The 12,520-nt window shown below is 44.0% G+C and overlaps 1 protein-coding gene and 1 long non-coding RNA gene across 2 annotated transcripts in view; one reads left to right on the top strand and one right to left on the bottom strand.

Moving 5' to 3' along the window:
- Nucleotides 1-7,886, bottom strand: part of Glrx2 (glutaredoxin 2) — a 10,426-nt gene extending 2,540 nt beyond the window's left edge. Inside the window, 3 exon segments of the mRNA XM_031384352.1 lie at nt 263-439; nt 4,302-4,365; nt 7,632-7,886. Coding sequence (XP_031240212.1) covers nt 263-439; nt 4,302-4,365; nt 7,632-7,822 — 432 coding nt within the window. The 5' untranslated portion in view covers nt 7,823-7,886.
- LOC116100614 lies at nt 1,463-4,905 on the top strand. The gene is made up of 2 exons (XR_004122676.1): nt 1,463-1,613; nt 4,685-4,905. It is a non-coding gene; the product is annotated as an uncharacterized LOC116100614 (long non-coding RNA).
- Nucleotides 7,887-12,520: the final 4,634 nt, after the last annotated feature.

The following is a 12,520-nucleotide window of genomic DNA, read 5'->3' as shown; positions in this document are numbered from 1 at the left end:
CACGGACACACACGGACACACACGGACACACGGACACACGGACACACACGGACACACACATGGACACACACGGACACACACGCACATTCCCCATGGTGTCTCATACCTATGAGGCTGGTTTCTTTGTAGATCTGCCATTTATTTATCAACGTGCAATCCACTGAAATGTCAGGTTTGCTTTTGCTAAGGAAAAGTCTAGTGTCCAGGGCCTGGCATGGTACCAGCTTATCACCAGGGGCAGCAGAGCTTAGAGTGTACTCACAGTTCTTTCTCCAGTCATCTTGTGAAGCGCATCTTGAAACTGGTTACCGTATTCCAGCATATCCAACTCCACAACTTTGTAGTTGACGTTCATGTCATGGAAAATCTTCTTGGCCATTGAACAGTAAGAGCAGGATGTTTTTGAGAAAATCACCACACAATTATTAGATATTGTTTCCTAAAATAAATAATAAATAAATAAATAAATACAAACAAAACCTTCTCATTCTAGACACTACCTTTTGGAATTAAATCAAAATCTGTGGAAGAAATATGACTCTGCAGGGCAGAGCACAACTTTGTGTTCCAGTGCAGTTCCAATCATCTATGTGTGGTATCTGTAGATTAAGGATATTATTCTTTTCAAACAATGGCCATGGAGACTACAAACAAAAAAAGTATCAAAATACCGACCTCCTGAGAGTGGTATGAAGAAGGAAACCAATGGCAGCCAAGGCTTTTTGTTTTCTTTCATACATTATGACAGCCAATTCTTTTTGTTGTTGTTGTTATTAAAGATTTATTTATTATTACACATAAGTACACTGTAGCTGTCTTCAGACACTCCAGAAAAGGGCGTTAGATCTCATTACGGGTAGTTGTGAGCCACTATGTGGTTGCTGGGATTGAACTCAGGACCTTCGGTAAAGCAGTCAGGGCTCTTACCTGCTGAGCCATCTCGCCAGCCCATGACAGCAAATTCTTATACTACAAAGACTCCTGTATACTCTTGATGTCAAGAAGTCACTTCGACTTCACTGTAATCAATGTAGGTCCACCCTGTATTATTTAAACTGCACAGATGAAGAAACTGTGGTACATAGTAACTGTCCTAGTTAGGGTTTTACTGCTGTGAACAGACACCATGACTAAAGCAACTCTTACAAAGGACAACATTTAATTGGGGCTGGCTTACAGGTTCAGTCCATTACCATCAAGGCAGAAACAGCAGCATCCAGGCAGGCAAAGGGCAGGAGAGTTCTACATCTTTATCTGAAAGCTGCTAGGAGAATATTGACTACTAGGCAGCTAGGATGAGGGTCTTAAAGCCCACACTCCCAGTGCCACACTTACTCCAACAAGGCCGCACTGATTCCAACAGAACCACACCTTCTATAAGTGCCACTCCCTGGGCTGAGCATATATAAACCGTCACAGTAACCTACCTGCTGTCATTGATTAACAGCTGTGCTAGCTGTGAGTTCATGTGAACCTAGCCCTACAGCCCAGACACTTAATCTCTACTGCACTACTACTGACGACTTCGAGTCGCAAGGAAATAAGGAAATTTCTCCTTAAAATGCTCAGCGTTCACCAAGTGTGGACGGCAGCTATCCCTAAAAGCTATCGTGGTAAGCTATGCTTTCCGGGTGATCGCGGTAAGCTATGCTTTCCAGGTGACCGTGGTAAGCTATGCTTTCCGGGTGATCGTGGTTAAGCTATGCTTTCCGGGTGATCGTGGTTAAGCTATGCTTTCCGGGTGATCGTGGTAAGCTATGCTTTCCGGGTGGTCTTTCCGGGTGATCGTGGTAAGCTATGCTTTCCGGGTGGTCTTTCCGGGTGATCGTGGTATGCTATGCTTTCCGGGTGATCGTGGTTAAGCTATGCTTTCCGGGTGATCGTGGTATGCTATGCTTTCCGGGTGATCGTGGTTAAGCTATGCTTTCCGGGTGATCGTGGTAAGCTATGCTTTCCGGGTGACCGTGGTAAGCTATGCTTTCCGGGTGACCGTGGTAAGCTATGCTTTCCGGGTGGTCGTGGTAAGCTATGCTTTCCGGGTGATCGTGGTAAGCTATGCTTTCCGGGTGATCGTGGTTAAGCTATGCTTTCCGGGTGGTCCTGCAAAAGCCACTTTCAGAAAAGCTTGCTCAATCGTTTGAAGCCCAAGTCATAAGCAAGTTTCCAAAATGAATCTATGATAGCTCCCTGGGTGGCACTGTTCTTGGGTCTTTACCACAGTTGCTGCTTTGGTGTGATCAACAAAATTCCAGCCTGTGATGCTTTCCTGTAATTTTGTTGCATTTATTTTGTCTTGGTTTGGTTTGGTTTTTTGAGACAGGTTTTCTCTAGATATCCCTGGCTGTCCTAGAACTCACTCGGTGTGCCAGGATGGTCTCAAACTCATAGAGATCTGCCTGCCTCTGCCTCTCGAGTACTGGGATTAAAGGCATGGGCCACCACTACCACCTGGTGTGTTCTTATTTCTAAGTATGAGGATGTCCAAGTTCTTTAAATGATTTAAGCAGCCAGGACTGGCATCCACATAGGTTTTCAACGGACAAAGGCTAGCTAGCATCCGAGCATCTGCCTAGGTGGTTCTTACATGACGCAGCATAGACAGTGACTTCAAGATGAAGACAGAAACACTAAGTGAGATACCCAGAGAGCTTCAGAATGTAGACTCACCCTGAGGGGTCAGAAGTGAGTCATACCCTAGACGTATGTGTGATCTATTTAATGTTCTTTCTGCTTTCTCAGAATATTTAACATTCTATCACAGTAAGGTCAGCCATACAAGATAACATACTACATTACTGAATCAGTTTTGAAGACAACAGAACGGAGGCTGAGACGTTCACTGTACTTTCCCCCAACCCCACGCTATATCTGAAGCCAGTAATTTTCTACCATGCTATTTACGTTAGGAGCACTCGGGCCTATCATTTAGACTCGAAGGGATGAGCGCTCTGAATGCTTCCACAGCACAGAAGCATTAATGAAGACAGGGAGTCCAAAGTGAATGGACCTCCAGATGATAGTGCCAGGGCGTCTAAAACACTCTTCGCATTCTCTCAAGCTCATCCTCACTAAATGTTTCATGGCACTGTTCCATGTTTTAAAATGTATGGGGCCCATGCCACGCCCCATACATGAAGCTTCTCGAAGTGCTGCTGTACTCAGCAGACAGTGAGGTAGCTAAAACAAACTCAGACTCCCTATGTGAATTACTGGAAAGCAAAGCCCAGGGCCATGATTATGTTAGGCTTATGGCCTACCACTGAGCTGCACCCTCCGTCCAGAGCAGAAGATAGGAGGACAAAGATGTGCGTCATGAGCTGGAGGAGAAGAAAAATACATGTATAAGAGAAATTCTGGGGGTTTTGTTTTTGTTTTCAGTTTTGTTTGGAAAGACGGATCTCAGAAGGGGGGCTTCCGAAGAAGCCTTGAATTTTCTCTCTTGCTTCCATTTCCCAACTGCTAGGATGACAGGCAAATGAGGCCAGGTCCAGCATAACACAAAATTTCTGAGGCAGAAGTAATTAAGATGGACAGTGAAAGAGAGAAAAAAATCAAGAGAATAGAGCCCATGTACAGTACCCTTAAGAGAATGATTTACAGGGTAATTATTGCACAGTAGGTTCTGTGTTAGGGCAGAAAGCTGTTAAACAGCTGCTCGTGTCAAAACCACATAATAACCCTGGCTTTGAAAAGCCTCACTCTGAGGTCAACCGTAGACTTCAAGTAGGCATGATGAAAAAGTAAACAATTCAACCTCATAGATGGATTTCATTAAGAATATATTTCAGCCAGGCCTGATAGGACAGGCCTGTAATTCCAGCTATGTAGAGAGCTGAGGCAACATGGCAAGTTCAAGAGCAGCCTGCCTTAGCGCAGTTCACAGTTAGCCCAGACAACTCAAGGAGACCAGACCTATAACCCCAGCACCGGGAGGTGGGGGTGATAGGGAAGGCAGAGACAGAATTGCTGGGGCACTATCTCAAAAGAATAAAGCAGATACTGATAGAACAGGACACTGGACATCCATCCCCCGGCCTCCACACAAGCACGCAGGCAGGCATGTGTAAAGCACACACACATAAACCATACTCGCACACAAAAAGAAAGAAGAAAGAAGAAATTTCAGAGATTTTTAACTATTGAAATGATATAAGGACTTGTCCCAAGAATAACTTTGAAAGCAATTTTTAAAATAGATAACTAATTTAGTAATACGTTTTCCTAACTATGTCAAGTCTGGACACAGAATAAGTGTGTTAGGTGCGTGAGGCAGTCCTTCCTCCGTCTTCCCCATCACTCACTTGGATCTGGTTCACAGGAGTAGCTGTTGACTTCCCCCAAAATGAGGATGTGCCGTTTCCCATTCTAAAAGAAATGAAAAAGATCAGCACAATTAATGAAGTGACCCGCCAGCAGAGAAGACAACCTTAAATATGAGTATGCCCAAATACACAAAGCAGGAAAAAGCTTTATCAGCACAAAACACCAGTTCACAAAGTACAAAGGCTTCTCTAAGCAGCCTTTCAATACATGTTACCTGATAAAACCAATCTCTGGGTCGATCGTTCAGTACATTCTTATTCTTAAGCAAATTCATAGTTGTCAAATATCAAATATTCTGCCCTCATAAAGGCCTGACCACTGGCAATAAAATGTGTTTTGCATTTCTTCTGAAAACATACAGAATTGAGGTGTGGAGAGCTGGACAGACGACTCAGCAATTACCAGCACGAGCTGCTCTTGCCGAAGACCCCGGTTCAGCTCCCAGAATCCAGATCAAGCCAGCTCAGAAACAGCTACCAGTAAATGTAGCCCTGGGAGATCGGAAGCCCTCTTCTTCCTGGATACTGTGAAACCAAAAAGACCTACAAAGACTCTAAGGGAATAAAGGGTTTTCAACCACCATAGCTATGGTTTCCAGTTTCTCAATCCACCAAGTAGGTAAAAGTAACCACTCCCACTCAAAGGGGTTTGTGAAGAATAAGCTGACATATACAGAAAGCAATAATAGATGTCAACAATACTTGGTACCGCTCCTAATTATGGACCCTCATTATCTCATTGGTTACATAAAGCCTGAGAGCTTAGGAAAAGGCATGGTTAGCCAGGTGTGGCTCTGAATGTCTTTAGTCCCCAGCGCTTGAAAGGCAGAGGAGGGTAGAACTCAGTGAGTTGAGGCCTGCCTGGCTTTCAGTGAGTTCCAGGACAGCCAGCCCTATATAGAGAGACTGTCGCAAAAAAAAAAAATCACAAAATTCAAAAAGTATTCACTGAACATGGATATATACCCAAAAAAAAGCTGGCCCGATACTCATTGCCTTCCCATTAACCCTAGAATAGTTTCCCCTCATCCATTCATTTTTCTTGATCACCTAGCAATGCTTGATGACATTCTTGGAGCAAATTAGACATGGTGCAAACTACTATCTCAAAAATATCAAAAAAACTGGTGCTACCAAGGAGCTATGCTCAAATATCTAAGAAATAAAGGTGAGATAAAGAATTTAAAGTTCAAATAGTTTTTAATATATATATTTTATTTTATATACATAAACATTTATATTTATATATATGTATATATGTATATATATATATATATATATATATTTGGTTTCTCGAGACACGGTTTCTCTGTATAGTCCTGGCTGTCCTGGAACTCACTCTGTAGACCAGGCTGACCTCAAACTCAGAAATCCACCTGCCTCTGCCTCCCAAGTGCTGGGATTAAAGGTGTGTGCCAACACTGCCCAGCAAAAAATATATTTTTATTGTTAGTTTGGGTTGGTTATTTTTTTGAGACAGGATCTATATAGATGAAGCTGGCATGGAACTCATAGATCCTCCTGCCTACCTTCCAATTCTGGGATTAAAGTTATACGCTACCTTGTCCGACTTAAAGATATACTTACAATTAAAGAAAAAGAAAATGTGTCCTTCCACAAAAGCAATTCTTCCTTATGGGTATATTTATAGAAACTTTAGGGTTGTTTGTTTGTTTGTTTGTTTGTTCAGAGACAGGGTTTCTCTGTGTAGCTTTGGCTGACCTGGAACTCACTCTGTAGATCAGGCTGGCCTGGAACTCACTCTGTAGATCAGGCTGGCCTGGAACTCACTCTGTAGATCAGGCTGGCCTGGAACTCACAGGGATCCATCCACCTACCTCTTACTCCAAAGTGCTGGGATTAAAGGCGTGTACCACCTCACCTGGCTACTTATAGTAAGTGCAAAAGTAAGCTATTTTAAGTTTAAAATGTAAAAGCTCCAGTCAAAACATGTCTTAAATCATAGTGTGGAGTTTCAGTCCTGTTTTTGAATGAATCCGTATCAAATGGCCTTTTCCAGTTCATGTTAGCCCTGGATGATGAACGTCTGTCTGCTCTACGTGGTCACTCTGGAACACGTCAAATAAGCTGCATGCAACAAGCATCACCTTCCATAACAACAAAGATGAGTTAGAGACAGGAATCATTGCATCTAAATGTGCATTTGTCATTATCGTTTCTTGTTCTCCAACAGACTAACAAGGAAACCAGCAAACAAAACACTATGCTGATTTTTCTAACAAAAGCACTATGTGCTGATTCCAGGTAGAGAGAGGGAGGGTAGGAAGGGACGAGAGGCTTGGAAGACAGTGGCCTACTTTGTGGGGGGCGGCTTTGAGAAAAAAAAAGCTGGCTGAGTTTGTGAAGTTCAAAGTAGTAGGAAACAGATGGCTTTGGCCAGGCAGAGCGCTGGACGGCGTCAAGCCAATCTATTTGGGTTTTCAACTCTAAAAACAAAATCTCCAATCTAGCGTTTACCTTCTCCACAAACCTATGCAGCATTTACAACGGATGAGCATTTCTAAGAAATTAAGAAGGCCAAGGAGGCATATTCCCTGCCAAAGAAAAAGCTCCAAAAAGGCACCCCTACCTTTCTTGAGGCAGTCTGTTCAATTTGTGGTTTAGCTTTCCTATTTAGGAAAGGGACAGACACCGCATAAATAACCAATAAAATACCTCAACATTGCTAAAGCAACAACTAGTCGCGCTCCATTTATGAAACATCTACTAAGAGGTGGTAGGTGGGCAAAGCAGGTTATACACCAGATATAACCAATAGGAAACAGTTCTAATGATCTGTCAAATAGTTAAACGTCACGTGATCAGCGCTTTCAGAAGGTAAGTCTCCCTGGAAGATTCGGGAGGATAGGATGTTGAGACAGACGTCTTGACAGCTGCCTAGGCCAGGCCTGGTGGCCACCGCTGGTGTGCCAGCCCAGGGTTATGCCAAGGAGGGAAGCCAAGGAAAGCAACGCTCCCATCAAGCCAGAAACCACATCTACAGGATGCCAGAGTTACTAGCTGCAAAGCCTTGGGCATTTAAAAACATTAGTCAAGTTCCCTTCCTGCGACAGGATAGCAAACACTTAGCATCAACAGAAGAACGACAAAATAAGTTCCCACAAACAGGGGAGGGAGTCTCTTTTCAGGGTCGCCCAGGTCTACTACACGTGGTGTTTGTGAAGCTCAGACTAGGGCGTCTGTTGTTTGCCCCCTCCAAGCCGGCTGGGACCACTGGGGACCATCCACACCGACACAACCGCAGGGACCCACGCGCCCCGCCCCGCCCCGCCCCGCCGCGCCGCGTACCCCGAGCCGGCAGCTCCAGCCGCGCCGCGCCGCCCCGCCAAGATCCTCCCGCTCACGACCAGCCGCTTCCCCACCGAAGCCGCGCGGCGCCAGGACATGGCCAAGGGTCCCAGCAGCCTCGGGGAGAGCAGCCGGCGAGCGCGACTACGACGCCGAGAGCCCGCCCCTCCAGCTGCCTCGCTCCGCCCCATTGGGCTGCCCGCGCCGCCGCCGGGCTCGCAGCGCTTCCTGGCTCTCCCGGTCCCTGCGCGCCCGCCAGCCTGAAGGTTCAGCATCCTCGGCCGTAGAGCGAGGCACTCACCTGCCCGCCGAGTGCTTCCGATCTCCACCGAGTTCTCCCGAGCTCCTCACGCCGGCATTCCGGGTTAAGAAAGAGGCTTAAGGAGAGCCCGCAAGAAAAAAATTACTGGAGGCAGGGTAGTGGCCCGGTGTTTACCTGAGGGTGGTAGGCAGCCCAGTCACCACCTCCGGTCAGACAGGTTTAGGATGTGAAAGATGGATCGGACTGGAATGTCATCTTAAGATTAATTTTTTTGGTCAGGAGTCCATAGGCAGGTTGAATTTTACACTCAAAAGTGAAAGACTAAGGCGGCCCAATGTTTAACGTTCTTTCCGAAGAAAACAAGGTTGTGTTTTTTAAGATAAACTTAAATTAGAAAACGAATTAGCCCAGAGACAGTTCATCATGGCTCTAACAGCCATGGCTGCCACCGCTCCTAAAGATAAACCTACCCAAGCCACTCAGTGATGGTAATAATAGCCCTTTGTACGTCTTTTCATAAGTTTAGGGGGATCCGCCCTTGGTTTTATACACTCAGGATACTGAAACTGTGAAAGCCAAGGTCTAATGGTTTATCTAAAAGTATGAACAATCTTACCTTTATTGAGCCTCCATGCTGAATCCAAACTTAAGATTCATGTTGCCAAGGTACAAAATTAGAACTTCCGTTTATGGTTGTTCTTTTTTTTACTTCCCTTGGTCTGTATATCATCAAATCATAAAAGAATGAAAGTTAGTTGCAAAAACAAATCTCCCAGGGGCATAACATGTTTTTTCATGAAGTCCAAATTTACTTTTAAAATCAAAGTTTGCTATTATATATAATTTTATAGTATTTTACCGAGAGATAGGGACTTAGAAAAGTTACTGTGGCTTTTGTTGTTTGTCTGTCTGTTTTGAAGTAGAGCTTTTCAAGTACAATTTACCTCTTGGCTCAAATTAGGGAAACTATGTAAACACCTCCCTCTTTCTAGAGGTACGGTGATTACCCCCAGACGGTCTCAATTTTACCATCTTCCAGCACCACCTCTTAAATGCTGGGATACCATGCACCACCATGTCTTCTGCTCAGTTTAATTTTAATTACTCTAAATGAGATTTTTAGTGAGCAGTTGCTCTTTTTAAAAAACATCAGAACGCAAGCACTAACATTATGCCTGACTTAAGCATAATGCATTGAGCCAGACTGATACTTTCCAACTTCCCGTGTTTCCTGAGATAGCTATTAAAATATTTTGTCCTCACTTGGAACTGTAAGCAAGAGGGCGCAGTAAAACCACCACCTTAACCGCTCCATAACTAGAAGGAAAAATTTGGGGGAATCAAACTGTCAAAGGCTGTGTGTCTGTGTGTCTGTCCAAGGTAATTGACCTTTGGGAACAGATTAAGGGAGGTCCCTGGTAAACAGAAGCTGGAGTTAGGCTTCTGTTTACCCACCAGGTCAGAGTCCTTCTGTTTAGGACATTGTCAGCAGCACTGCGGTTTCCGAGAAGTTGCTTTGGACCTACAGTGATGACTTCAACAACAGAAGGATTTGGGGGCCAGGAGGTGGTGGTGCATGCCTTTAATCCCAGACTGGAGAGGCAAAGGCCATCCGATCTCCAAGTGTGAGCCTAGTCTGATCTACAGAGCTAGTTCCAGGGCTAAACAGAGAATCCTTGTCTCAAACAAACAAAGCCAAAACAAAACAAAAAAAGGAGGATTTGGGCAGAGAAGATCTTTAGAGTTACTGCCCTGGGGAGGAGGAGCTATATGGTTGTTACAGTGTAATGTGTTACTTATACAATACCAAAAAAAAGTTCTAGATATCTAACATACAGATCTAACATACAGCACTATAAAGAGAGTTAACAATACTGTATGATATGATTATAAAAAGATAAAGGGTAGCCGGGCAGTGGTGGCACACGCCTTTAGTCCCAGCACTTGGGAGGCAGAGGCAGGTGGATTTCTGAGTTCGAGGCCAGCCTGGTCTTCAGAGTGAGTTCCAGGACAGCCAGGGCTACACAGAGAAACCCTGTCTCAAAAAACCAAAAAAGAAAAAGGAAAAAAAAAGATAAAGGGTATATGTACTGGCTGGTTTTGTGTCAACTTGACACAAGCTGGAGTTATCACAGAGAAAGGAGCTTCAGTTGAGGAAATGCCTCCATGAGATCCATCTGTAAGGCATTTTCTCAATTAGTGAACAAGGAGAGAGGGCCCCTTGTGGGTGGTAACATCCCTGGGCTGGTAGTCTTGGGTTCTATAAGAAAGCAAGCTGAGCAAGCCAGGGGAAGCAAGCCAGTAAGGAACATCCCTCCATGGCCTCTGCATCAGCTCCTGCTTCCTGACCTGCTTGAGTTCCAGTCCTGACTTCCTTTGGTGATGAACATCAGTGTGAAAGTGTAAGCTGAATAAACCCTTTCCTTCCCAACTTGCTTCTAGGTCTTGATGTTTGTGCAGGAATAGAAACCCTGACTGAGACAGTATAAGAATATAGTCTATGGGGGTGTGGTGAGGTATGAGAGAAGGGGATGTCTCAGCGGGCCCATGCCAAGGCATCCCTTACCCATGAAGGACCAGCCACATGACAGTACAATATAGAATAGAGTTTATTTAGGGAATGGGGAGGGGAGTTAAGAGAGTAGTAGAGACAGAGAAAGACAGAAAGAGAGAGTAGAGAAGTAGAGGCCAGCCATGACCGTGTGGAGAGAGGGGGGAAGGGAATAGGTAGAGAGGAGGAGCAAGAGAGCAAGAGACAAGAGAGAGGCAAGAGTAAGAGAGTAAGAGAGAGAGGAGCAGGCAAGCAGCCCCTTTTATAGGGCCAGGCCTACCTGGCTGTTGCCAGGTAACTGTGGGGAGGAGCATACCTGGCGTTGCCAGGTAACTGTGGGGGTGGAGTCCAGACAGAATACCAACACTGTATTTTATTCTTGAAATTTACTAAAGACATTGCTCTTAAATTTTCTAACAGGAATAAATAAAACTCTTAGGAGTAATGGATATGTTAATTGGCTTGGTTGCTATAGTTACTGTATATTAAAACATCAATTTGTAGGCCAGAGAGATGGCTCAGCTGCCAACCCCTTCAGTTGTACTATAACCTGCACATATGTACACACACACACACAAACACATACACAGTGTTTTTAAAATGATCAAGTTAACAGGGCTTGGTAACTCAAATCTTTTATCTCAGCACACGGGAAGCAGAGGCAGTCAGAACTTTATAGTTTTAAGGATAGCCTGGTCTCCAAAGTGAGTACCAGAACAGCTAGGGCTGATACACAGGAGAAACCCTGCCTTAGGGGGCAAAAATCAAGTTGAACACCATAAAGAACATTTTTGTCACCAGGCGGTGGTGGCGCATGCCTTTAATCCCAGCACTTGGGAGGCAGAGGCAGGTGAATTTCTGAGTTCCAGGCCAGCCTGGTCTACAGAGTAGTTCCAGGACAGCCAGGGCTATACAGAGAAACCCTATTTCAAACAAACAAACAAAAACTAAAAAACTTTTTGTCATTTCTACCTTAATAAAACTGGAGAGAAGTAAATGCAGATAGATGATAGATAGATAGATAGATACATAGATACATAGATACAGAGATGATACATAGATACATAGATTGATAAATAGATGATAGATAGATGCGCTGGTTCTTTGCCTACATAGTGTAGGTGTAATGAGGGATGTCTAGTCAAGATCAAGAGTATATTGGTAAATACAGCCTTGTGAATTTGTGATGGTTAATCTTAATTTTTAATTTTGTGAAATCTAGAATTACCTGAGAGGCCTCTGAGGATGCCAGGGGTGTACATATATATTATTAGAAATATATTTTTCTCTTATGATATATTTTAATTACAACTTCCCCTCTCTCATGTCCTCCCAGATTCCCCCTATTTCCCTATGGACACAAATCCATGCCCTTTCTTTCTCTCATTAGAATGCAGTCACCTTAAAAAATAATTAATAAAAAGATAAAATAAAATAAAAACAAACTAGAATAGGACAAAACAAACAGAAGAAACAGAGTCAGAGAAAAATCACAAGAAACACATACAGAAACATAGATACACACATTTGTACACACAGAAATCCCATAAACAGAAAATTGGAAACCATAATATATAAGCAAAGGACATGTAAGGTAAAACTAGCAAACAAACAAATAAACAAAACAAAAAAACAAAGCACTTTTAAGACAAAGAACTTTCAAAATGCTGTTGAGTTAGTTTTGTCTTGGCCATCTACTTGGCCTGGTGAGACTCCGTCAGAGAAAACCAGTTTCTCATTTTTGACCAGTTATCAGTTGGAGATAGCTTATGAGCTAGGGATGGGGCTTGTGTCTGCTCTCCCTCTTCACACTGGAACTCTGTGTGGCCCAGAACGGTGTGTGTTCTGTGCATGCTTACAGACTCTGAGTTCATATGATTTAGAAGGCCTTGTTTCCTCACGTCCTCCATCCCCCCTCTGATTCTTACTATTTTTTTCTTCCTCCTCTTCACAGGGTTCCCTGAGTTTGAGGAAAGTGATTTGATAGAGACCAGACCGTGTGGGGGAATTGTCTTGATTAGGTTCACTGGGATAGAATTCTCAAGTACTCACTCTCTCTGGGTAGCAACAATCTCT

Source organism: Mastomys coucha, unplaced genomic scaffold (genome assembly GCF_008632895.1).
Source record: "Mastomys coucha isolate ucsf_1 unplaced genomic scaffold, UCSF_Mcou_1 pScaffold1, whole genome shotgun sequence".
NCBI classification, from domain to species: Eukaryota; Metazoa; Chordata; class Mammalia; order Rodentia; family Muridae; genus Mastomys; species Mastomys coucha.
Note: the sequence above shows the minus strand (reverse complement) of the source record. Positions and strands in the feature narration are given on the sequence as shown.